We start from the raw sequence: 27,355 nt of genomic DNA, 5'->3' as shown, positions 1-27,355 counted from the left end.
AGGGAGGACACTTGGGATGACGAGGCTGGGAACAAGGGCACAGGTATGAGAGCAAGGGGAGGGGGGCAGAAAAGAGGAGGGGGATTCCACTCCTGGACCAGAGAGGAGGACGGAAGAGGCTGCTGGCAAACGCTGGATTAAGGATCTCTTTAGCAGAGAAGGGAGGCTGCCACCTTTTCCCCAGGAAATCCACAGTTGAACCCAAAGCAGCCTTCCCCAGGCTGACCGGTCTTCCGGGCCCTGCGCCCACTTCCTCGCACTCTGCCTGCCCGGAGTCCCTGGTCCCCGGGCCATGAGGGTCCCTCTGCACCTCCAGCTCTCTCTCTCCATCAGTCTTGGGGGGCGGCTCCGGCTCCCCAGGCCGCAGGGCGCCTTTTCCTCCAGGTTCCCGCCCTGGACCCGGCAGTGAGCCCTCCGCAGCACCGCCCACCTGGCCACCGCCGCAGCGGGCGCCCACGGCCCGCCAGAGCTGCCGCAAGCCTACAGCCCCTCCCGGGGGTGGGGCTTCGGCCCCCCCACCCCTCTCCGCCTATGTTGCAGCTCCCCCCTACCAGGGACGCCTCCTCTCGGTCTCAGTTCCCAAGTCCTGGGGCCAGAGGGGGAGAGGGGTTCGGGTGGCGCCCGGACGCACGCGGGCTCCCCAGTGCGAGGGGCGGGGAGGACTGAGCGGAGCCGGGAGCCGTAAGCCGCGGGGGCCGCTGCTGCAGAAGGGGAGGAGAATGGGGAGGAGCTGGGGGGCAGGCAGTCGGGGAAGGAGGGGTCTTAAGGGGCGGCGAGCGCAGGTCGGATTTCCTCCGAGGCTGCCGATCGGCTGAGCTCCCACCTTCCCTTAGCGCTCGCCGCAGCCGCCTTGCCCCGCGCCCTCCGGAGACCGGGACGGGACCATGGTGAGAGCTGGGCGCGCCGCGCGGTGCGGGGCGCGGTGGCCCGACCTCACCGGGCGCCCGAGGGTGGACGGGCGGAGGGGGCGAGTCTGCGGGACCCGGAGAAGTTTCCGGGGTGGGCGCGGGGCCCGGCGCCTTCAGTCTCGCTCTTCTCTCTTCCGCAGATGTGGACACGCTGGCTTGCGCTCGCGCTGGTGGCGGTCGCCTGGGTCCACGCCGAGGTAAGTGAGTGGCCGAGGAGGTCCGACCTCGGGCTCCGGAGCCACTTGGGTGTGCGCCGGGCGGGCGGGGAGTGTGTCCTGGGGATGTTCTCCGGGGTGGGACTGGGAGTTTCCATGCGTGGGGTGAGGGGGGCGCGCCGAGCAGATGTGCGACTTAACTTAAACCTCCAAATCAGGAAAAGTGTTTGGGCCGTGAGCGGGAGCCCCACCGCGGCTAATATGGAGGGAGAGTGGGGAGGGGGAGAGAGGACGAGCTGGGTGGATTGGGACGGAGGCGGCGACAAGAGCAGCAGCAGAGTTCAAAAAGGCGCCTTTGAGTTCTTTCCTTCACTTAAGAGGAAATTGAGAATAGTTGGGGGTTTTTTTGCTTCCAAGGCTGACTCCTCGGGGAAAGGGGCGGGGGGAATCTCCAGAGATTCTTTTAGGGCGGAAAGCCTTTTTTTTTTCTTTTTTATAAAGTAAGATTATGATTCCCAGCATTTTTTTTTCTTTGTAAAGTTTTCTGGGATTTTGTGTTCACATCAGGGCTATATAACGGCTTTTAAAAATCTCAGTTTTCCCTTAATCCAGCGTTGCGCAAGTGTAAGAGATCCATTGCTCTGCTCTTTGGGGGCTCCGTGTTTCCAGTCAAAGTATTTCAGCACTGTTTTGGTAATGTTTTCCTTTCAACTCCAGTGACCTTCCTGAGACATTACAAACAAACCAACAAACCCTTCACTCACAAGCCCCTCCATTAACTCAAAGGTTTATGGACAGAAAATAAACAATTCCAAATTCCCTGGGCTCTAGTCTCTAGAACAGTGAGGTCAGAAACCAAACATTTGATAATTATGGCAGGAAATGTGGAAGGAATTAAAAAGCATGAGGGAGAAGAAATGGAATGTACATTACAAAAGAAATAGCTCCCTGGTGGGTGGTTATTCTCCCTCTTTGAATTTTTTTCTTCATATTAGAGTTTAGCCCCACCCTTTTAGCATCATAGCTTGACTCTGCCCAGAAAAAAATCATAAAGGCATGCAGGGTTTTCATGATTAAAAAAAATACACATACATTAAACTCTCACTTACTTCACTATAGGTTGCACTGGAAACACAAGCTGTTTTTACTCACAATGAAAAAAAAATAGCTCATATTTGCTGGATATCTACTTTGGGTTGTAATAAAATCCCATTTTAATGATGGGAAAACTGAGTCAGAGGTTACATAAATTATCCAGTGCCCTAAGCCGATAAATGGTAGGAATAGGGATTTGAACCCAGATAGCCTGGCATCATACCCCAGGTTCTGAATCTCTGTCCCACAGAAGGAGTTCACATTTGGTGCACCTCTTACACAGGAGACATTGGGCTACATGCTTCATTTCTTTTAAATCTTCCCCAACCTTATAAGGTCAGTTTTGTTAAACCCAGAGGAAGGAGGTTTGGAGGATTGGGTAACCTACTCAAGGTCACGGGGCTAGTTAGTTCTAAAGAAGGATCTAAATCCAGTCCCCTCAATGTTTGGGGGCCCATCTTGAACGACAGATCTGCTTCTCATGCATTTTGTCTTCCAGGGTTTGAATTTGAGGGAGGATCCGTCTTCACTGGCTGATTTAGCCCTAGCTAAGGAACACCCTTCCATCCCTGCTGTGGCCCTCACAAGGCAGCTGCAGCGCAATGATGGATGAGGTGAATCCCTGGTTGGTTTTATGGCAGGCTTAGAATTGCCAGCTAGTGTGTGAAATCATTCAGTGAACTGGAATGCAGATGTGAGGTATGACCAGGCTGTTGGTTCCCAAACCACAAGACTGAAGGCTGAAGGCTGAAGGCGGCGAGGCGGAGGTCCAAGATCTATTCTAGGCAGCCCGGGCTACACCCCTCCCCCTCACCAGCATTGCAAGGCAAAGCTTTGCTCTCATAGGAAGCTCCCCTAGCAGCAATTTCCTGCTTGAGGTGGAACAGCAGAGAGTATTTTCCCCCAGATTCCCAGCCAAAATCAAGAAGTGCTGAGGCATGAAAACCCAGAGAGTTGGTGCAGAAAGTAGGCTGTGAGTGAACTCAGCGAACCTGAGCAGTGAGGAGTAGGTATGATCCAGGTCACATTTCATGGCTTCATATTAAAGATTATCTTTTAATCAATCCAGTTTCTTGATGTCTAGCCTGAGTAACATGTGGCAAGTTTTTAATCTATGGTTAATAATAATATACCTTTAATTATTAATGAAAAGGTAAATTAACCCTAGCAATTTATGTATTATTTTAAGCATTTTACTGTGTAATCTCCTTGCAATAGAATATTTTTCCTTGTTAGCTATAACAATATGTAGCAAACAAAGCCAAATTAATGATATTTACAGCCTTTGTTGACATGAATCCACTTTAGTAGACATTAGGGCAAACATTGTACAAATATCATTGCATGTTTAAAAAATGATGTTTAGAAAATAAACTTAGTTTTCTTGGTACTTTTTGGTTTAATACAAGCACAACTATTCAACTCAACATTTTGAAAAAATGTGATTGCCCGACAAATCATGTTGCTATTAGAAGAAGCCAAGCCTTTGCAGCAGTAGACCTCCAGAACCAGAGGTGTCCTAGACTTGGGAAAAGATGGTTGTCATCGTTATCAGTGCCAGTCTGTAAATTCTGTTTGGCTAGATTCAAGAAACTATTAACACATCTCATTAAGCAAAGTATTGTATTTTGAATGTCTTCCATGGTCTCTTACTTACTTGGCACCACTTTTTTTATTGCTTCCTCTCATTCTGACTTTGTCTTAATATTCTTATTCCTTTTAGCAGCCTCCCACAAAATTCTGCCCCATCCACATGAGCTCACTCTGCCCCTTTATATTCTATGCTTGAGGGGATGGTGGGGGTGCTGCACAAGTCTGTTGAAGAATATATGTTAACATCAGTATGGATGAGGAATGGAGGAGGGTGTCTCAGCAGCTTGAGGGAGTGCCTCAAACGACAATGACATAGCCACCCTCTTTTTAGATTCTGTTGAGAGGGGGCTCTGTGGGCTCATTCATTCGCCATCATTCATTCCTCTCCCCCTGAGCAGCTCAGAGAGGTGTGGATGGAGACTGGGAAAGTTTGACAATCCAGGCATTAGAGCATGTGCCCTTGACTCTGAGTAGGTGGATCTGAGTCTACTCTAACAAGGCAGGCTGGAGGGGGCCCTGTGGCCCAACTGCCTGCTTCTGAAAGACAGTCTTGGTGAGCACCCAAGCATACTTCCACTCTCCCTTGGTGGTTGTCTCTGCCTGCACTCTGATTGCCAGCATTCCAGTCTATACATTGATCGTGATAAGTCACATGTACAGAGGACTGATTCACAAATCAGAATACTCATTTCAGTAAGGAAGAACTTGACTCATGAGCTGCGAGCACATCACTTAAGATCATAGTAACAAGAATAATAACAATTACACAGATAGATGAGAATATTATTAGGTCATTGTCCCTCTGATTACAGATTTCTCATTTATACCCTATTATCAAAATGCAAGTGAATCAGCCGTGAGGGGTTTTATTGGCTGATGTGGGATCTCCTCTGTGTCCTTCAGAATTATCCTAATGGTGGATTTAGGGAGGCCTACAGTCTGACCTACATCCTCCCTGACTGCTTCTTGGAGCTGCAGCAGAACTACGATTTTAATACCCATCTTGCACATTAAGCACTAAAATACCATATTTGTTTATCCATTGGCAAATAAACTATTTGCTGTGATTCTAAAGACCACTATTGGAAATTAGAATGTTAAAACATAGCAAGGACTCTGCTTGAGTAAGCAAAGCAAATGGGCAAGCACCCTGCAAACTGAGGCCTTGGCCACTGAAAATGTCTTTAGAAGGAGGACATACTCAATTCCCATAGAAGTCTCTGGATTGGGTGATGGAAAGCAGGTGTCGATTCCCAAGCTCAGAGGAGCTAATTGGGGAGGAGCTGTGAGGTAGAGATCAGGGGGCATGGGCTGCATTGAATGTAATGTCCCAGAAAAGAATGAAGTCAGCGAGTCAGAAAGATGTGTTTCTAGGAGAAGAGAGAGAGTAAAGGATGAACTGTAAATACCAGCAGTCGCACATCATGAATTGAAAATGTCAGTATCGTTTTCCTCCTCCTCTTCAAATAACGGAACATTGAGACAAAATTTCTAGCAGCCACAAATAGAATTAACACAATGACACTAGATATTATGGGGTTGAAGAAACCCTTACACTTCAATTCATTTTGTAAAGCCAGGTGATTAATGTCACGTAGGTCAAATACATTATGTTCTCTAAGATGGCATCTTCTGCTGCCTGTAACTTTGGTGTGGGGGGCTTTCTCTAGGGTTGAGTCATTGACCGCATGGGCCTTCTCTATTCAGGGCCCATCAGGCAGTATCCCCACAGGCTGAGCCTACACAGCACAGAGTGATGCATGAAGTGTAAGACATGGTCTCTGCCCTCATTACAATCTAATGGTGGGCCAGATCCCTTAAACTGTGGCAGCTGTGGTATTATTATAACTGTATGATGAACAAGTATCTGTACAATTATAATTATTGCTTTTTTTGTATTAACACAGGGCTTCCCTTAATTTTTAAAGGTTTTTTACATTAGTACAGTGCACAAATCTTCAACCTAGAGCTTGATGGACTCTAGGTTACCCATATAGCCAGTGCCCAGTCCAGGCTGAGGGAGTTGGTGCAGAAAGGAAGCTGTGAACTGGGAGTGTATGGAAGTAGTTACAATGAAAAACGTGAGGAGTGGATGTGATCAGAGTTCCATTTTATCACTCAGGGATCATCATTTAGTTAGTGCATTCTCTTCAAGTCTGGTCCTAGTAACATTTGGCAAGTTTTTAATTTATGTTGTAACGATAACCCTTTAATAAGTAATGAAAAGATAAATTAACCCTCTCCATGTGATGATTGCAAATTGGATATTATTTTAAGCATTTAAGCTTGTAATTAACAGTGTTTACAGTAAAAAAAAAATATCTTCCTTGCTAACCACAAGGACGTATAGCAAACAGTTAAATATACAGTCTTTTTTTATATGAATTCATTTTAGCAGACTTTGGATCAGTTTTCGGGGAGCTGACTTGACTGTTTTGCAGATAGATATTCTAGGACTCAATAGTGTCTACGCTGAGAAACGAAATCAAGGAAAGAAACTCAAATAGTTCTTTTTGATCACTTTGCCCTGGCCATTATTACTTTCAAAGAGACTACATAAGATACCTGTTATATAATTTATGATGGCTAAAACTTAAAATTTACTACATATCCAACAACAGGAGAAAAGTTAAGAGTTAACATCAATATGTGCCACTAAAAGTTATATTTACAAAAATTTTTAAAGCTCTGGCAGATGATTATGATTCAATTTAAAAAGCAGAACACCCTCTACTCTGCCTTATTCTCACAACTGTGTACAGATTTGTAGAGAAGTAAAATGAAATCCTTTTTTAAAAAATTTCTTTCGATGTTTTTATTTTATTTTTGAGAGAGAGAGAGAGAGAGAGAGAGAGAGAGAGAGAGAGAACGAGCAGGGGAGGGGTAGAGAGAGAGGGAAACACAGAATACAAAGCAGGCTCCAGGCTCTGAGCTGTCAGCACAGAGCCCAATGTGGGCCTCAAACTCATGAACTGTGAGATCACGACCTGAGCTGAAGTCGGATGCTCAACCAACTGAAGCCACTCAGGCACCCCAGAGAAGTCTAATGAAATCTTAAAATCCATCTTGAGGATTCTTGTGATCCCTTTCCCTTATTCAGGATGAATTTACTGTCCTCATATATGCTCTTTTATTTAAATAAGAAAGTTGAGCTATATTCTGACAAAATATGAAAATATAATATGCTCATAAAAAGCTTAGAGAATAAGGGAAAGACAAGAGCAAAGAATAAAATCAACCATAACTCCACCACCTAAAGATAAATCAGCCCTTCATCCCTCCTTTCAGAGAAACTATCAAAATCAATCAACAGATGTATGTGGTGAGCCTACTAAACACTGTAGGCAATAAAAGTATGAGATAACACTGTGATAAACGGCATGCAGCGATGGCACAAGCATGGCATCCACACCACCACCACCCCCGCTTTCCCCATGACAGATATTGCTAATCAATCATAGGATTCTGTCCTTCTGAGTCTGGAGGAGGTTTGAAAATGCTCAGCAATGTTCTGGGTAGCCACTAGCAATTACTCTGCATGTGAGATAAAAGATATTTGCCACTACTTCTGGAAAAGTCTGTCCAATCTGACAAACATTGGTATATCTGTAAACAAAATTAAGGTGATTAAAAGGCAGAGTTCAGGACTATGTGAAACAAAGACAACATTGGGTAATGGGTGGTATGGCTAGGGTAGCGAATGGATGAAAATGTCAGCGCGCGCGCACACACACACACACACAGCCAGCACTTTATTCCGGGCCCAAGCTTTTAACTTCTTTAGACAAATTTGAACACCTTAAAGTGAGCCAAACCCTCTAATGTTGGCCATCAACAAGAATATGATAATGAGAATGTTCTTGGCTGTTCGGATGGAATAAACAGTTGTTCTTGCTAAGGCTCTCTAAGAGCTGCTGCTGTCATAGATAACAGCTCCTGCATTAGCAGCCATCTGGCAGTAACTTGCTAATAGAAAGCTCTTTGGGTAGTTGGAGTACAAAATATATCCTATAAATCTGCATTTCCTGCTGTGGTTGGAGGATTTCAGTGAAATCTCTTCACAGACTTTTTATGTGCTCATTTGGAAGCCATCACCAATAAGCTATTTCCAGGATTAAGTCTGAATTTATGACCCTTCAAATGTTTCCTGAATAATCTTGGACACTGTTTTTGACCAGCTAAACTGTTGCCGAAACAAGTCATGTGACATATGGCAAAACCCATGACATGTTGCAGGCCCAGATTTACACATATGTGGGTCTTGGGATATTGGCTTGAATTAAAAGAAGGAAACTGCCTCTTTGTCTTTATTTTTTATCTTGTTCAAGACTTAAAATATTTGTGTCTGAGGCAAAATTTGTCTTTTCCTCACAGTCTTTCATTCTGCCTTCCAGTGATAGTAAATGAGTATAGTTTATTGATCTACAGAAGTTCCAGACATTATGCCAATCCCTTAGCACGTATGCTGCTACTCAGAATAATGTGGAACTAAAAGGTAATACCATGGAGGTCCCTCTTCTGAAGGGGTCACTGCCACCATATCTCCTGTGCAGCTCAAATGGACCTGGCCAAATTTGGGGGGTCCAGAAACTTCACAGAAATTACCACTCCTTTCTTCACCTCTTGCCGCTGGTTCAGAAAACCCCAGAATGCAGCATAGGGTTGGATGCCTTCTCAGAACTTAAGTGGCTCCATTTGAGTTGCTGGGGCCATTTTCAGCCTGTCTTATCTTGACCACTTGACCGGCCTGTTCAGTAGGTGGCAGCTTTTTGTGTGGAAATTGTATCTTTTGGAGTGCTGGTGCTTTTCCTCATTTCCTGTATTCAATGTCACTCAAGCCTTCCACTGAGTTCCTTCATTCTCTTCTCTTGTTCACCATATCTGGGTGTTGCCAAGTCTTATCTTTTACACGGACCCTGTTACAGCACCTTCTCATTATTAAGAAAGACATTATAAAATAATGAGAGTCCTTGACTTCGAATTCCTTCTCTGCCCCTTTCTTGATGATGTTACCTTTTTTAAACCACAAACTATCTCTGATTTGCAGCTTCAGTTAAGAACAGGGGCTTTGGGTAATAGGCTGGGTTTGAATTCTGCCCTTGTCTAGCTTTGAGGCCTTGTGCAAGTAACTTAACCTCCCTGAGCTTGTCTTCCTCATCTGTAAAATGGGAATAATGGCTGTCTCTCTGTCTATCCAATGGAAAAATGGAAAAGGTTTCCTCTACTCATGGAACATAGTCAACACAAAACACAATAAAGTGCCTCTTAGCAGCCCCTACTAGGCGCTGAGAATGTTTTGACTCTGTAATGACTTCAACAAGAGAATTCTCAACTTACATACTAACGTCTACTAGGCATTGTGTATATTTGTACAACCTGTGTGCTGGCTTGGGCTGTTACCATATTTATCCTTGAGAGGAGGTATAGCATAATGGTTACGTGCTAAGACCTTCAAGCTAGACTATCCAAATTTAAATCCTAGTACTACTCTTACTGGCCCTGTAATCTTGGAAACTTACTTAACTTCTCTGGGCCTGTATCCTCATCTATAAAATGGGCTTACTACAGAGTATTTACTCCATAGGTTAGTTGTAAGAATTGAATAAGCTATTACATATAAAGCAGTTAGCAGAGTGGCCCAGCACATAGAGTACAGTAAGTGTTAGCTATTATTATCATTCTAGTGGCATCTGTTTATTGGAAGGCCTCCAAAACCCGTGGGGTTGGGTGTGTGTATGTGCATGCACGCCCATGGCTTACAGAACTCTCCTAGCCTCTTTGACTCTCTAGAGATTAAAGATCACCTTTGTAAAAGACAACTAGTGGGGGCACCTGGATGGCTTGAGCATCTCCGACTCTTGATTTTAGCTCAAGTCATCATCTCATAGTCTTGAGATCAAGCTTCACATAGGATTCTGCGCTGAATGTGGAGACTGCTTGGGATTCTTTTTCTGTCTCCCTCTCTGCTCCTCCTCTGCTCCCCCCTCAAAAGACAACTAGGCTATGGATATTTATATGGATATTTATTTCAGTGGATGCTTTAATGCCCAGAATTCATATCAGAACTCTTGCTTCAACTGAGCCAACCTTGCTTTCAGACTTATAGGTACTGTTTGTTCTGTGAAGTCCCAATCCTATCATTCCTGCAGGAAGAGAATTAGGTACTCGTTGAGCCCCTCCTGTGCACAGGCTGTGGGCTTTGTAAACCAGCATAAGTTCTTCCCAAAGACAGTGAATGAGGGAGAGTGCCAGAAAAGGAAAAAGAGCGAGAAAAAGCAAAGAAAAGGTATAAAGCTCTTGGAGGGGAGTCTAGGTGGTTAAGCCTCTGACCAGCTGAGGTCATGACCCCATGGTTTGTGGGTTTGAGCTCCACATCAGGCTCTGTGCTGACAGCTCGGAACCTGGAGGCTGCTTGGATTCTGTGTCTTTCTCTCTGCTCTTCCCTGGCTCGCTTGCTCTCGCACGTGCTCTCTCTCTCTCTCTCTCTCTCTCTCTCTCTCTCTGTATCTCTCTCTCTGTCTCTTTCTCTTTGTCTCTCTTGAAAATAAATAAACATTAAAAAAAAATAAAAAGCTCTTGGAATTTTTCCACATTCAGTTTTCTTCTCCCCTCTGTCTGTCCTACTTGGATACAGAGGTGGACACTGGATAGCTTGGGTGTGTTTGTGGAATGGTCATTTCTATATATCCTTGCTGCTGTCTCCATAACATGCCTGTTACCTGGCCATAAATTCTAAATTTGGGGTTTGGAACATAAGATCATGCAAAGGAATAGGACCCTTTGCTTTCACTGTTTGAAAAATAAATACCACTCTCAAGGACGGGGTAGGGAAGTATTCCTGGAACAGGCTGGGATTTGTCCCTCTGGGAACCAAGGCAACGCTCTGGGTGTTTTGCACACAACCCTGGAGTCCTCTGCTGGGCACTGCTGTGTCTGGCAGCCAGCCCTGACTGCAGCCGCACGGGCCATGATCCCAGGCTCCCGAGCTGGGTCTTTATTGCTCCACGGGTTGCTCTTTGCTCTCTCTCCATCGTTCCCTCTACCTTCTGGTCTCTCTCAGCCTCCTCCTGCACCATTGCAGAGAGGTCACCCTGGAGTGTTCAGGCTGCCTTCCGGGCTCCCCCCGCCCCCACCCCAGAACACCATGTTCACTTTTATGTGGAGAAAAAGCTGCACAAAGTTTTCATGCAGTATTTGCTTTATCCATCTGGGACCAAGTAAAATTTCACAAAGTTAACTCAAGGAATGAAGCAAAAAGTATCACAAACCTGTTGTCTGTCAGGCACTAAGTTAGTGCTGGTGACTAAGACATAGACCCTGTTCCAAAGGGGCCTGCAGTGCATGGGGGAGGCAGACAGGAGCAGAGGCTTGGAGTGATCCAGCTTGGTAAGTGCCAGGACAGGCCTGAGAACCTACCCTGGCACTGGGGCGACTGGGTGGGCCTCCAAGAGGCTTCCACAGTCTGCATCCTGAAAAATGAATACTAGCCAGACAACAGCAGGAGGAGAGACAAGAGCCTTATCTTTAATTCTCACAACCTGATAAGAAGTTATTACAGGGGCTCCTGGGAGGCTCAGTCGGTTAAGCCTCCGACTTCGGCTCAGATCATGATCTCACGTTCATGGGTTTGAGCCCTGCATCGGGCTCTGTGCTGACAGCTCAGATCCTGGAGCCTACTTCGGACTCTGTATCTCCCTTTCTCTCTCTGCCCCTCCCCGCTCATGCTCTGTTTCTCTCTGTCTCAAAAATAAATAAAACATTAAAAAAAATTTTTTTAAACCAAACAAACAAAAAGAAGTTATTACAATCTTCGTTTTAGCAGTGACGAACCCATAGCTAAGAGAATTCAGTTAGTAACTCAAAATCAACCACCTAGTAAATAGTAAAGCCAGGATATAAACCCAGACTTCAGCTCTCAAAGCAAATGCTTGCATTTGAGGCCCACTGTTTCTTATTTCTAAAAGTGACTTTGAAAACAAACCAAAAAAAAAAAAAAAAAAAAAGACCAGGCCTAGTCGTTTTGGCCACAGAGATAGGAGTCTGATCTCAACTCGGTTCGGATTCAGCTGCTTCTCTGCCATTTCAGTATTTGCATCTTTGTGTTCAGTGACTCCAGAGATGCTTTAAGGTAGTTTTTTTGTCCTTCAGATGCAGTCACATCTTCGGGTGCGTTCAGATGTTCCACATTGAGTAAGACTAGATTGAAAGACAGCTCTAAAACTCCCACTGGGTTGCTGTGTGTGGTTGTTCGGACCGTCTACTGTACCAGTGCAGTTGGCCAAGGGACAAGTGGGGCTGACGCCTTCCTGCACTCGTTGAGCCCTGGCCTGGAGCTTGTCTGGTCACCCAGAGGAGGGGCGCCTTCTTTCTAACTGAGACACAGAGTTCCCCAAACCCAGCATTTTCTCTCAGATATTTGATGCTTTTTGGCTCAGGGTGGCCATTTCTCCATCTGTACTTTTGTACATTGATATCATTCAGAGTCTTCTAAAATTTTCATAACAGGCCTCCATCAAAAGCCAATTCTGTATTTTTGTGGGGTTTCCTCATGGATTTGGCTAATACAAATGGAAATTTTAAAAATCTGTTCTTTTGCACCCTCAAATGTGCTACGTTGGGCTGTTGTTGCCCAACTCCATTTAGTTGGGGAACTATGATTCCCCAGGGATTAGGAAAAGCATTCCTAGCTTCTCCCTGATTGCTGGATTAGCACAACTTTCTTCAACCCACAGCTGAATTCCAGCCCTAAGGAAGAAATGCCTCAGACTGGGTGAGCTCCCAGCCTGGAGCCTGTCAGAGGCCGTGTCATGTGTTTGCATTAGCTGAACAAAAAGCAAGCAGGCTTTCCGGCCTCGCTCCCCCTCCTCCCACACCCCCCTCTGGAGGGGCCGGTTAAAGTCTAGACAGTGTCTGCTTGGCACTATGCCTTTTAGCACAATCCGCACGATTCTGCAGCTCTCACTTGGGTTGACTCTCCTCACTCACTTCCCCAGTTTTCTTAATTGGCCTCAAACTGTCTCGGGCAGACTGGTGTGAGCCGCACACATAAGAAGCAGGTGAATGAATTTATGAGACCATCAGGTTTCAGCTGTCTTGAGAGGTTCACAGTCGAGGAAGTACCAGCAGTGCTGGCAGAAGCTGTGGCTGAGCTTACGGAGATCCCTCTTGTGAGCGGGCTTCAAACAGGCTTTCGCTTCTTAAAGGCTGGAGATGGGCTGGAGTGAACAACCCACGACAGATACTGGCACCCAGGTCATGAGCCTCTTGCCTTCCACTGGTAGTGTGAACTTGGGCAAGTCACTGGACCCCTTCATTTTGAAAATATGGGAGTTAGAGCCCAGAAATCCTATCTGTAGGAAAGGAGGCAGATATATTAGGTTGGATTGTCAAACTTTTCCTAACGGAGTTTAGGATATTTGATTAGCTCTTGTTTTAATTGATGGCCCAGAGGAGGAGCAGTCTAAAAAGAGAAGCTGGCATAGGAATGGGAAGAGAGTGACTCAGAGCAGTCGGCATTTTGTGAGTCTTACTATCTCCTGCGTGTACTGAATGCAACATAAATAGTACAGCATTTGGCACCTGAACGGTCTGCATGCCCAGGAATCCCGAATGCTGTTTACTCTATAGAAAGGAGCCACTTGATCTTCCACTTCAGAAACCAGCCGCTCAACAACCCTGGGCAAAGAATGAAGGACGCAGGGTCTTTTTGGGGTTGAGAGAAGAATTTTTTTTTTAAAAAAGGAAAGATGACCCAGAATTCTAAGGTATGCAACTTGAGCATTTATTGAACTGATTAAAAAAACAAAGACAAAACTTTCTTCTGACCTTTGTAAATATAAATTAAATATAAATTAAACCTAATGATGCAGAGGCACCAGGGTGGCTCAGTGGGTTTAAGCATCTGACTCTTGATTTCTGCTCAGGTCATGATCCCACAGTTGTTAGATCTAGCCCCATGTCAGGCTCTGCCTTAGTGAATGTGGAGCCTTCTTAAGATTCTCTTTCTCTCTCTCTCCCTTCCTCCCCCTCCGCCCTCCCCCACTCATTTTCATTCTTTCTCTCTCAATAATAATGATGACGATGCAGTATTGAAATGGCTTATGAAAACAATGGTCTGAAAATGCTGTGTGGACCCTCATTTTGTTTTCTGGGTCACCATGTTACCCGGCCCATGACCAGCATCCTGGGCTTCCTGAACAGGTATTGATGAAGTTGCTGCCCTGGCCCCCATGCCTTTCTCCAAATTAGTTCAGGGCTGTTATAGCTGAGGCCACTGCTCTTTGGCCTTGACCTCAGCAGTTAAGTCAAGAGACTTGCAAGGGTGAACTCAGTAAGGAAACAGAGGCCAACACAGATGTTTTAGTTCTACTCAAATGCTTGGTATCTAAACTGCACTCTAATTCCTAAATCCCACTAGCTAAGCCCAGTGTGCTACATTGCACCCGCTGTCAGTCCTGCATGGGGTCAGGGCGGGGGTTGGGGGTGCCCAATGTTGCCTGCGGTTTTCCTAATAAGTCTATTTGTGTCCCCCACGTGTCAGATTTGAATTAAAACTGGCTGTGCCCGGAATAGAGTATACGTGGACACACATAAACTTTGCTACTTAATTGACATTACTTATTTGAGTTAGATTTTACTACTTGGAGAGCATGACTGCCTGCCTAGAGCTCAAATACACTTCCCTCACAAAAATTCCAAATTTCTATTAGAACTAATGAAGAGAAGCATATATGGTATTAAATTTCCCTTAATGTGACTGTTTCGTTTAATTTAGCATAGTGTTTGACTACTGTTATACTGTCTTGATTCCTCTCTGAGCCAGAGCAAACAGAAAATAGTGATGAGGAGGGCTATTTTTGTGGTTGTGAAACTTGCTTGTGAATGAACATTAACTTAATCAATGCATATAATTCACTTATTCCTTCATTCATTTCCTACCTCATTTCTTACCTCAAACATGAGAGGTAAGTTTTTCCTTTCAAATCCCATAGCTAGCATATCCTGCTATCTTCTGTCAGTGTTAGGCCAACTATTTTCAGTTCTGGAGGAGGACCCAAGTTTGTGGCATATTTGCAACAGAGAAAAAATAGATAAAGAGCTCAAAGACAGAAAAATTTCTGGTGATTCTCACTAGGATACTTGTCTCATCTAAACTTTAGTAAGAAATTTGATAATGTGTGGAGTTCCTGTTAGAGCAGCTAAAAGCTGTTAAACAGCACAGACTCAGACATACCTGAGTTCTCTTCGTGGCCAAGGTCTCTATCAGCAGGGCCCAGGTAGGGCTTCTGTAGTGGCTCGCATCAGCTTACAAAAGCCTGCTTTGGGATGCAGGCAGGTGTCCCAAATGCTCAGTATTCTTAGTTTGACTCCTCCAAGGTCATCTTTATCCTTGGGTCTTCACTATATGCCAAAATTACGATACTAAAGTTAATTGGGGGCAGACTGAGGTCTATGTCAGAAGCGGGAAAATTCAGCTGACTTCTTTTCCCTTAAATTCTTAAGAATCTTTCAGGAGCGTGCCCATTTGTGCTTTGTTCCCCCACCCCTCCTCTGGTCTATCCTTGGCATTTTCTATTTTCTTTTCTTTCTTATCCTGTGTGGCCTTGGCCTTGCCAACAGCCACATGCAGAGAAGCAGACTTCCTGGTTTAGCTGTTTATTTTTAGGGTAAAGCTTTCCACTTTATGCATTAATTGGTGTCTGTATCGTGTTCAACAGAAGAGTAATTTTCTGCATGGCACTAAGGGCTGGCTAATGACCAAAAAAAAAAAAAAAAAACAAACCCCAGAACAAGGACACCCACTTCAGGTGTGAGTTCATTAGAGGTTTCTCAATTTCCTTTCTTGGGATGGGCCTAGAAGGGAGAGAATGGGGTTGGGAAGTATTTTGAGTAAAGACACCAGACACTGACGTCTTTGCTGAATGTAGGGTATATTCAGTATTCAGTTTTCGCTGCAGACTTCTTTCTTTTCTTTTTTTAAGAATGAACACCAATCCTTTTTTAAAAATATTTATTTATTTTGAGAGAGAGAGAGACAGAGAGAGACAAAGCATGAGAGAGCATGAGCAGGGGGAGGGGCAGAGAGAAGGAGAGAGAATCCCAAGCACGCTCCACTCTGTCAGCACAGTGCCAGGTTCCATTTCACAAACATGAGATTGTGATCTGAACTGAAATCAAGAGTCAGGTGCTTAACTGAGCCACCCAGGTACCCCTAGACTTATTTCTAAACTACTTGGTGGCCATATTGTTTAAGGACAATTACCAAGTTAACAGCTTTAGAGACAACTGGACAACAGTCTGTGTTTTTCTGTTTTCTGCAAAAGAACATGTATAGGTAATTAGACTTATTATGGGGATTATTTTATAATGCATAAAAATATCATATATTATAATGTACCCCTCAAACTAATAGTATGTGAATTATACTTCAGTAAAAAAAAATTAAAGAAAAAAACCATGTGTAATACATAATAAACTATAAAAGTTGATTTGTTGTATGTTTGTCACTTGCCCTATTTAGGCACTCTGCTTAGATAAAACTAAGGAAACCATGAAGATAATAAATCCTCTGAGAAAAACTGATGTTTGAGGATTGTTAACCCCACTGTGCTGGTCATTTTACAGCTTAGGTCATTTCTCTCTAATTTTCTTTACATATTTGATCAAATACAAGACTCTTCATTTCCTGCTTCAGTTCCATCATTGAATTGCTTGTGGATTAGAGAGCGAGCTGCGGTCCTCCACAGTGGCTATATTTCAGTCGGTGATTGGGTTATTTTTCTAGGTAATGCTGCGATTATTTTGCCCAGTGTAAAATGAATTGCATTGTCATTTAGGAGCCAGAATGACTCCTGTTCCAGTAGCCTGGAATGTAAAGACATCCTCATTCCCAGCAATCTATTATTTAACTCCGGGAGAAAGTCTTCTCTCTGCCGAGATTGGTGAAATGAGTGTGTGTGTCTCCCAGATAGCTGGGAATCATGAGCTCTGGATGACCCATCCCTGGATTTAGATGTAACAGTAGCCATATTCTGACATTCATGACATTTTCTTTGAAAGGGAGACAGAAGTTAGGGAATTCTAAGCCCAGGGGGGTTCAAAGCATGTGAAATATCCCCAAATGGTTCTCATTTTAGAAATAAGTGGAATTAATAAGAAGGAGGAAACTAGTGATGAGGAGGCCTGAAGGAAGAAGAGAGAGGTAGTGATGAGGGTGAGAAATTCTGCTTAGAGTGGGCTTAGAGTTGCTTAGAGTGGGCTAAGTAAATGAAGATGAGGCGATAAAGTGAAGAATTCTGGTCTTTATCTTATGTGCTGCATGAGGAAACACTATGAATGAGCGTGACCTATATAATCAGAAAAGATATGTCTGCTTTTGCTAAGTGAACATATGGTCTAGACGTAAAATGCACAAGAACCAATGATAACATAAAAGCTATAAATTTAAATGGCACCTGTATATAGTGTGTATAGCAATGATAATGATATAAAGTACCACACATCATAAGTGCGCAGTAAATAGTAGCTGTTATTCTTGAAGTGTTTGCTTGATTTCTAAGGCACAGTAAAACTGCAGAGAGAGACATACAGATTCTAGACCCATGTTTCTCAAACTATTGAGTGGTGTTAACCTATGTGCTAGGTTAAGCGATTCTTTAGTTGCGGGATGTTTAGAATCTTACAATGTTCATGTGCATTATTTATTTTCTTTTCTAGGAGGAAAGTATTATAAGGAGCGTTTCCCAGACATTTCACCTCTGAACACCATTTCTAATATTCCATAAACATTTCAGTGCTATATTCCATGGGACAGTTTGGAAACATGGGTCAATTCCGAACAAATTTTCATAAGCAGAGTCTATTTAAACCTGACCCCAGGTCTTAGTGGGTTGCTGAACCCACTTCTTAAACGAATGCAGTTTCATTGAGAAGGCATGGGACCCATCTGGAGCCCAGCGCCAGTCCGAGGGAAGATCCTTCTGGAACTGACTCCATACTGGATCCCTGGTATGGCCATGTCCGTATCCATCTAGAACTGGGTAGGGTATTTTTTGGTTATCAACACAAAGTGCCCAGGAGTCTTCTGGAGTTGTCACTTTTCCTTTCCATTTTCAGTCCATCAGCAAGTCCTGCTGGCTCTACTGTCAGAATATATTACCTCTCCTTTGACTGTTCTCAGTCTCCAGTGCCACCACCCTAGTCCAAGCCACCATCATTTCGTGCCCAAGCTATTGCAGTAGCCTCTTAGCTGCTCGCCCATTTTCCTTCTTGCCTTTCTCCATCTACTTCTCTACATAGCAACCTGGGAAATCTTTGTAAATCATGTGTCTGATCACATCACTCTCCTATGTAAAACCCTCCAGTGTTCCCGTTTAATTAAGAATAAAATGCCAGGTTCTTCAGTGTGAACACGGTTGTACATGCTCCATGCCTTGCCTGCTTTTCCCAGCTAACCTCTCACTGCTTTCCCTGCTAGACCCTATGTTTCAGCCACACTGGGCTTTTTCTGTTCTAGGAGTATGAACAACCTTTGCACTTTTCTTCCTGCTGTCTGATCTGCTCCTTTCATTCTTAGGTTTTGCTCAGAGAGCGTTCCCTCACTCAGTCTAAGTGGTGTCCCCTCTCCTGGATGTCTCTGTCAAACATATTCTGTGTTCTTCTAAACGTTCATCACAACCTGAAACTATCTTGTTCATTGTATTTATTTTCACTGTCCTCTCTCTAGAATATGTATTTTAAGATATAATCCTTCTCTGTCTTACTCACCAATGAATCCAAGCACCTAGAACTGAACTTAGCATATACTAGGTGCTCAGTAAATATTTGTTTTATTGATCCACTGGTCAAATGGGTTAATTAATGAATCCACATGCCTCCTGTGTAATATGAGGAGATGCATAGTATCCTGCCTGTAACTTTTGATCTCTGTGTGAGATTCTGTAGTATTTGTACACCTGGGAAGATGGTTGATAGCATTTGCCCATCAACACTTTGCTTAACCTTGGACATGGTAGTAATGCTGGACTTGCTTAGTCTGACACCTGGATTCTGATTCCCTCAGCTCCAGGTGAATTTGGAATGGAAGCAGAGGCTTACTGAATAGTAAATATTTTTATTCTTTCCTTCCATGATCAGCAGTTCTGATTTAACTGGGCATCATTCCCAGAGTAAACAAATATCCCAAAGAATATAAAATAAAGCATTAAATTAAATTCTGTTGTTGGTGGTTCTTTGCCCCAAAGCCTCTGGCCACTTTGTTTTCTGACCTCACCGTTTGCTGAGACCTTTATTTTTTGGGAGAACTTTCTGTTCTTGCTCTGTCTCCTGCTCATTTGAATGACAGTTGTGCTGTCCTCATTATGGGCAAAACAGTGTCACTGGATTTGCACATTAAATCTCAGAGGATCTTTTATCCAGGGGAAGGCCTAACAAGGGCAAGTGATCAGCAGTAGATGGGGTCTTAGGGAGTAGACACCCCTACTTACTTGCGCCTTATTCTCTAATCCCTTGCTCTTGACCCGTAGACCAGTTTCTTGACTTCCAGAGTATGTTGTGCCACTTTTCAGTGCAGTCAGGGTAACCAAAAGCAGTTAAGTATGTGGCATTCCTCTAGTGTTTAATCAGTTAAAAATGAAGAACAGAGCTTTGAGAACTAAACTGCTACATAATCCTTAGTGTTTTACTGCTAATGATAATCCATCTGTAACAACTAAGCTACTAGATTCTTGTGTTGAGTTTCTAATGTGGTCCTTGGGGGAACACATATTGAACAGAAAGGAGGTCTTTGTGCATTGTTGGTACAGTTTGAAAGTCTCACAAGATTTTAATCTTTGCAAAAATAGGGAGCTTTGCTAGTAGAGTCGAATACCTGGCAGTCTCTCATTGGCAGGTCCCCTGATTCAGATGCAGCCTGATTGGCCAGCACAAGTAGGTTTTACAACTCCTTCCCCCCAGCTGTGACTTCCCAGCTGCTCCAGGGAAAGAATGCAAGGCAGGAATGTCTCAAGAAGAATAGAATGTGCATATTTTCATTGACTTTAATCTCCAAGCACTAAAATGGTGTGCGCGTGTGTGTAAGTGTAATATTATTGAAAGTTGGCAGCAAGAGAGTGTAGCAGTTGAGCCAAGAAACTAAAAAAAAAACAGCTTTGAGAAACATCCACTACATTGCCAAATTTATCCATGGACTTTTATGGAAAGAAAGAGAGAGAGAGACGGAAAAAGAAAGAGAGAGAGAGAGAAACAAAGAAAGAAACAGAAACAAAGAAAAGAGTAAGTATTAAGAGAAATTTCAAAATACAAAGCCATACAAAGTACTAAAGGAGGTGGCACAAACTTTATTTTATAAAGGAGACTAGAAGGGTCCAGTGACTTGTCCATAGGCATTAAAAGAAAGAGTCAGTCAGTTAAACTGAAGTGGCCACAATGCCTGCATGTTTTCAGAGGACTGGCTATTCACTACTTTAGTGTCCTGGTCCCAGACGCAGCCCAGCTTGCTGCCTTACCCAGGTGTGCAAACATCCATGACTTCAATGACATACACCACTTACAAGACATTACTAGTTAAAGAGAGTCTTACTTTTTCTACCTAAACTCTCCTCCTCAATTCAGCCCTCAGGAATATGTCAGCACTCAGAACTTATTAGAGCCAGGTTGTTCAGTAGGAAAAGCCACCGGCCACAAGCGGGCGTTGATCTCTTGCAGTACGGCTAGTCCCATTAAGGTGTGCTAGAAGTATAAAATGCATGCCAGGCTTAAAGATTTCATATGAAATAAAGCATATAAAACATCTCACTAATAGTTTATATGCTGAAATGGTAATATTTTGCCTATATTAGCTTAAGTAAAACAAATTATTAAACTAATTGTTTCTTCTGACTTTCTAAAATTTTGCTAGGAATTTGCAAATCCTCTGTGAGACTGGTATGATAGTTCAGTTGGACAGTGCTGCTTTAGACACTTGTCACTTAACCATATCACATGTAGTTACACCTTGACTGGAGTTGTTGCTTATTAGATTGCGTTGTTATTTAAAATTCCATGTATTTGCACTCCATCTCCTCATCTAAACTGTCAGCAGCTTAGGAACATGGGCTGTGCTAACCTGTGGCTTTCTTGGGGACATGCGGCTTTCCTCCTTGAGTCCCCAGCATCCAACTTGATGTTTAATATTTTGTGGCTCTATTACTTGCTTGGAAATAGGTTTTGTCCAATTCCACTTTGGACAATGCTAAGGAAATGCAGATTAATTTGTGTTTACTGTGTTGCTTTTTTTTTCAAAGGGACTGATGATATGTAGTTCTTGATTTGCTCCAAAAGCGTTAATATTGCTCTAAACTAGACTATTAAAATCCAGGGGACCTGCAGTGGATGTCAGAACTTACCGGCACACATGCCCAGCAGAGAGCAGTGGTGGTAATTGATGATTACAGGTAGTAAGGAACCCTATTGCTACCCAAAAGTCTTGGGGAAGCTCTACATTAAGCCCAGAGATTTGCAGCCTACAGTCTAGAACCTATCTGCATTTAGGTGCAGGCAAATAAGACAAGGTGGCTACAGTGGCTCCCAGCCTTGAGCCAAGGTTGAGAGAAGAGGACCATTACTAGTCATTGTTGTCCTGTACCAGGAACTTTAATCAAATGGCTGTGATTCCCAAAGTCCCTGAGAAACTACTAGGGGATGCACCCTGGGTGGGCCTTACCCTCTAAACATTTCACAGTTTTGTAACTGAGCTGTCGCTGAACCACAGTCTCATAATTTCTGGGCTGGTTGTATTATGTCTAAAATACAGTCATTCTGCTAGTTCCCGGGGAGAGTCTAAGCTTTCCCTGGGTTTTGTGACCACAGAATCCTGAACCACTGTTTTTGGTTGTTGTTAAGGAGTGTGTGTATGAATGCACACCTGGAAACGTCCCCTTTTCAGGGGGAGATTTATGAGATCTCTCTGCTGTGGAATGATCATACTCTATTGACCACACTATAGCCATAAATCCATAGAGAATCATCTCTCTTTGGCAACATTGCGTGAAATGAATGTTTCTCTCTTAGAGAATCAGTTGGAAGGATTTGTAATGACCAAGATTTTGAAGGAAAGTGGTCCCATTAGCCCAGGTTCCCCAGCTTTGCAGAGCAGAACCCCATGAACATCCTCCTATGGCAGTTGAATCAAGGGAGATTAAGGCTGCAATGCAAGGAAGCAGCTCATGCCCAGACTACTACTTTCTTTGAGTTTCTCACTTTTCCTAGGTTATGTCCTAGAAAAGTCAAGTCCCCAGATCTGTAGCTGGGCTTCTGGGGGCTCATAGACACCAGGTTAGAATTTCCACTCCATAAAATAAAACTAGTAATTTTTCCCTTAGGTAGCCTGTGAATTAGGGTGACCAGATGTCACAGTTTATGCCTATTGTCCAAGTATGTCTATTTTAAAGGTTTCCCTTTTGCTTTAAAAAATGTTCCAGTTTGGCTGATAAAGTGTATGGTTGCTCTACAAAGAGCTGACATTCCCTCGCTCAAGCTCACACACCCCTGCTTGTCCTGTGGTACCCATGCAGCATCCACCTCATGCAGGAGCTGGGCTCCATAGTGATATGTAAAGTAAGCTTGCAGCTTCCCCTGCTGATCTAAGATCTAGAAAGCCCCTGGGACCAGAGAACAATGTCACCTCCACACATTCTCCCAAGAATCCCCTTCTCCTTAATTCCTTCCTTCAGAAGCCATCTGAAGGGATCGCTTCATCTGCATTTGGAATAGCTCTGGGTGTGTATCTGGGGCGTAGGAAGTGGGAACAAGGAGGAATTGGATGGGGAGGGTCCTCGAGGGTAGGATTGGAACAAGCAGGGGAACAAACCCTGCCCATGGAGCCTGATGAACACCGCCTGCCTCTGGCATTTCCTTGGAAGACTATTCCTCGGACTCCAGGTTCTCCTGGCCGACAGTTGCCATGGCAACACAGTGTCTTAAGAACTTCTAATTACATCTGTCTGCTTCTCCTAGAACCATACCGAGCCACACATATGGTGACTTCATTTAGCATGGAGTTTCTTGCTGGGTTTTAACCCCTTATGCATTCCACAGGCTGGAGAATAATTGCTGGGATGCTGGAAACTTGACAGCTGCTTTGCAGCCACACTGCCCGTAGAATCCCAGGGCTTTGTCTGTGTTTTTAAAGTAGAGACTCATACTGTTATGCTTTGCTGAGTCTCTGGGTCTCTCTGCTCCATTTTGTTCCAGTCAGTCCTAATCTCCCTGCTATCTTCTCTCTTGCCTCCTCCATCTGTCAAATCGCCTCAGCTCTTGGTTGGACATCACAGTTTCTTTTAAGATGCCCAGCACCCTGGGAAATAAAACAGTTGGGCACAGCAATGGCCTAGCCCTTCCCTGGCAACTCACATTTCAGTGTATTCCAGCCTGCTGTAAGGTCAGCCTTGTAGATGAGCCACAAGGGAATGGTTGGAGCCCAGAACATGCTGGCACATGGAGGAGGGGTAGAATAAGGCATTTATTTTTTGTTATGTTTAGGGAGGCTGACCATCTACCTTCTACCTCATATGACAACGTAGGAGCAAGGTTCCTAAGGAGAGTGAACATAAAACAGCTGCCTTGGGTCATAGGGTCATTTTCACAATTTCTATTGGCCTGTCATGCTTATCTTTGTTTCTACGTCTTTCTTGTATAGGTCATCAAGGTGTGAGGCAGCTCTGTGATGACCCCCACCCTACACTCTGAAGTCCCACATAATTTTGCCTTCCCATGAGGTATCCTACATTGCCACATTGCTTCCTCTTCTGTAGTCCTTCCCCAACTACGGTGTCATTCCCTCAGCGTGTCTGCTGGATTATACATTAATTGAGGACAAAGGAAGTGACTGAAAGTCATTTCAGTCCTCCATTGGTCTCCTGTCCACCTCACCAGTGCGTGCGCACACACACACACACACACCAACGTCTTTCTGTGGGTCTAAGACCATCTCTCATTAGGAATATCCCAGGCTGAATATTTATGGCCAGGTGCAGAAGGGTGGTGTCTTTAGGCTATTTCCCCCAGAAACCTAATCCTGAAGGGGGCAACCCCAAGGAGAAGAATTGGCCCAGGGACTTTCTGCCCCTGCTCTAGGGCCTTGGAGCTATGTGGCTCAGTCACCCTTTGATACTTTCAACAAAGGTCGATTAAGTGGCACAGGGCAGTATGCCAGGACCTGTGAGAGGCTTTAAAACCTAAGCCTTTGCCTCTAGGAACTCCTAGTTCAGCTGGGAAGCTGAACTCTGCATAATCAATTGCATTTTCTAAAAAGTGATCAAAATGAGTTCAGAGATGGTTGGAGCAGTTCATATCAGTCGAAAGGGAAAGGTCATTGAGGATGGAGTTGTGGAACTTGAGCTGAGCCTTGAAGGACAGGAAGAATTTGTGTAATTCAGACAATCAATCAGACTTCCCAGATGGTGACATTATTTTTTTAGCTGGTCTTGTGGGACATTCTCTGCCCATTTGAAGGTTAAAGAAGCATCTGATAATACTTCATGGTGCTGACATTTTCAAAGGGTAATGAGTTTTCATTTCAAAACGTAGGACCTCAGGTGCCCTGTACCCTTTAGTTTTAGTCTGCTGCTGCTACCTGCTCTACTCACGGATAACCTCCTGAAGCTCTCTGTAGCCAGAGGACTTTAGAAGTGAGGGTTACTGGAGGTGAGGAGACCAAGAGTCCTGAGCCCGCATAAACAATGGAGTCACCCAAAAGACAGGAAGAAGACTGAGTCACTGCAAAGACGTTGTTAAATCTGGCCAAGTAGATGTCAGTAGCTGACAGTGTCAGCCACCTGAATCAGTGTAGATCATGTGAACCGCCTTGGGGAACAGTGGGTTAACTTTAGGGGGAGCCACGTGCAAATTGGGATAATGGAAAAGAGCTGCAGATGGGGGGACTGCTCTGAAGCTTGGGGAAGGAACCGTGTTCTTGGCACCTGGATTCCTTCTCTAGTGTGTGGTATCGGGAACTACCCAGAGTCTGCCTAAATTCAGAAGAGCCCAGGGCAAAAGGGGTGGAGAGGAGAACTTGTAGCTCTTAACCTACATCTATACTTCTGCCTTCTACCAAAGGAGAATAAATCCTACATTCCACTCAGAAGTTCAAAGAATGTGAATCCTGTTTGGTTCAGTGCTTGGGGAACCTTGGGGAGGTGGAGGGTTGGTTTGGGATGGAGTGTCAGGAATGTGTAGGGATGTGCAGGGATGTTGGTCCAGATGTGGCTAGCACCGCAGGGGCCACTTCCAAACCCGGTTCTCTCGGAGCTCTCCCATAGCTGCCCTGGAGCTGTCTTCCCTCTTTAATGGAGCGTATTGAGATGTAGGTGTGGGGATGGGATTTTTTTTTTTAACTTTTAATCAACCGTTTGCCTTGAACTACATGTGGAAATAATTAGAGCGAGGATGCTGAGTAAATGGGAGCCCTGGCCGTCCCAGACATACTTCAGTGACAGGTTCTTGGCAGGAACGAAGAATTGTGAATCTCTTGTGAATTTCCTTTAGCCATTCTCCCCCCCACCTTTTTTTTCTTGCAAGTCAAACACAGATAGAATAAAAATGTCATTTAATGGCTTTCAAAGGGAGAAGAGGGTTCCAACCAGTTAACCAAGAGTGAAATCAGGCGACTCAAGCGGGGTCCCATTACCACTCCTCTGATTTCTTCTGTCATGACCCAGGAGAGAGAAAAGGCATTGCTTCTGAAAATTCTTTGACTACAAAAGCCAACTTTAATTCTTCCACCCAAACCGAACAGAAACCCTGAAAACACTCTCAGGAGGCTCTGTACATAACCAGTCTGTAGTTTGGCTGTCTAGGTTAACTTGCTTGGAAGATTAAAGTTTGATACTCAGGAACATCTGACATGGCAAACTTCTGTGATTTCTAGTTAAGAGAAGCTTTTAAAAATATTTTTAAATGTTTATTTATTTTTGAGAGAGAAAGACATAGAGTGTGAGCAGGGGAGGGGCAGAGAACGAGGGATACACAGGCTCCAGGCTCTGAGTGGGCACAGAGCCCAGTGCGGGGCTTGAACTCACAAACTGTGATATCATGATCTGAGCTGAAGTTGGACGCTTGACTGACTGAGCCACCCAGGTACCCCTCTAGTTAAGAGAATCTTAACAGTTTAAGGGACATGGGCATCATCTACAATTTTTTCCTTTTATAGATGGGGAAACTGAGGCCCCAAGAAATCAGGCCTTGCCCTAAGTCACACAGTGTTGGAGGCAGAGAGAGATGTGTTCAGGGTCTCTCTCTAGGTTCCTGTATTAGTTCTCTTTACATAGGACCTCCCTGCCTGTCGGTCTGGCCTCTGCTTCAGGTTTCCACAGAGGTTTAAAGGTTGTTTTTTGTTTTGTTTTCTTTTTTGCTGTTTCATTCCAACATTTGCCAAATCATTTCTCATACAATGGCATTCATCATCCATTTCATCACCATCCAGCTCTCTAGATGTCCTGATTTTGCTCCCAGTTTTCTGAATGTGACTGCTTTGCTTTCTTGGCTGCTTTGCCCTCAGAGCCCTCAGAACAGCTGTGCAGGTTGTTCACTGCATGGGAAGGTGGAGGGGGCTGCAGTCCAACCTGCACTGATTCCTGAGCCCTGTAAGCCAGTCTGGGGTCGCATCTGCCCAGAGGAGAAGGCAACTTTTCTAGCTTGCAGAGAGCCCCCATGTGGGCTGCTAGCAACCTGTTCCTCCTGCTTCTTGGCCCCCCTCAGCCCTCCATTCCCACCCTTTCTTCCTGAGCTCACGTGTTCCCCTTGGCCCTGTTTCTTACTCCTACATGGTTCATGACCGGATGTGCTTCTCTAGTCCTTTATTTTCAACAGTCAGTGGGATGTTTTAGTGTCCCCTTAGACTGAAAGTCTATAACTGACTCATCATCACTTAAAGTCCATAACTGACTCATCATCACTTGAATAACAGACTCATCATCACTGACTCCTTCCAGACTTAGCCTCTGCCCAGTCTCCATCTCTGGCAGACACGCCAGCCACCTTCCAGACCCTCAAAGCAAATGATCTTGGTTCTCTTGTTTCTCGCCTTCTCTTCTATGTGGTGTGTGGCCAGACCCCAGTGTTCTTTTGGGTTTCTCCTGAATTTCCTTCTTTCTCTGTATCTGTGCCACCACCATACACGAGACTTTCATCATCCAGGCGCTTGCTACCTGGTTTCCATGTGGCGCCAGTTCTTCCTCACCCACGTCTTCCCGTGGACCACTGCTGACGTAGTCTTAAGGCACTTCTGCTCAAAAACCTACAGTTTTCCCATTCAGATTCTACCACTTTTTTACGGCTCAGCTTGAATCCCCATCTCATCCATGAAGCCCCATCTCCTGGATTTAGCTCCCTTTACTCAGGGCTATGCTGATCTGCATTTCTGAGTGTTCATCACCCCAGTGAGATTAGAAACTCCTCTGAAGGGAGCCGCTGTATCCCGTCGCCTGCGAGGTTTGTTACATGGAGGTTATAGCACCCTGGTCACAGGTTGTTCTCGTTGTGTTTTTACAGGCATTTCTCAAATATGCTTTCTAGTGGATTTTAGTTACTTGCCCTGGCCTTTACTGAAGAAGACTATAGGACTATCCC

At 44.4% G+C, this 27,355-nt stretch overlaps 1 protein-coding gene across 1 annotated transcript in view; it reads left to right on the top strand.

The window, feature by feature from the left end:
- Positions 1–759: 759 nt before the first annotated feature.
- FSTL1 (follistatin like 1) overlaps positions 760–27,355 on the top strand; it is a 52,989-nt gene continuing 26,393 nt past the window's right edge. The window contains exons 1-2 of the mRNA XM_029938719.1: positions 760–887; positions 1,049–1,105. Coding sequence (XP_029794579.1) covers positions 885–887; positions 1,049–1,105 — 60 coding nt within the window. The 5' untranslated portion in view covers positions 760–884. The remainder of the gene's footprint in view (positions 888–1,048; positions 1,106–27,355) is intronic.

This window comes from Suricata suricatta, chromosome 5 (genome assembly GCF_006229205.1).
Source record: "Suricata suricatta isolate VVHF042 chromosome 5, meerkat_22Aug2017_6uvM2_HiC, whole genome shotgun sequence".
Classification (NCBI taxonomy): Eukaryota; Metazoa; Chordata; class Mammalia; order Carnivora; family Herpestidae; genus Suricata; species Suricata suricatta.
This window is presented reverse-complemented; position numbering and strand designations above follow the sequence as displayed.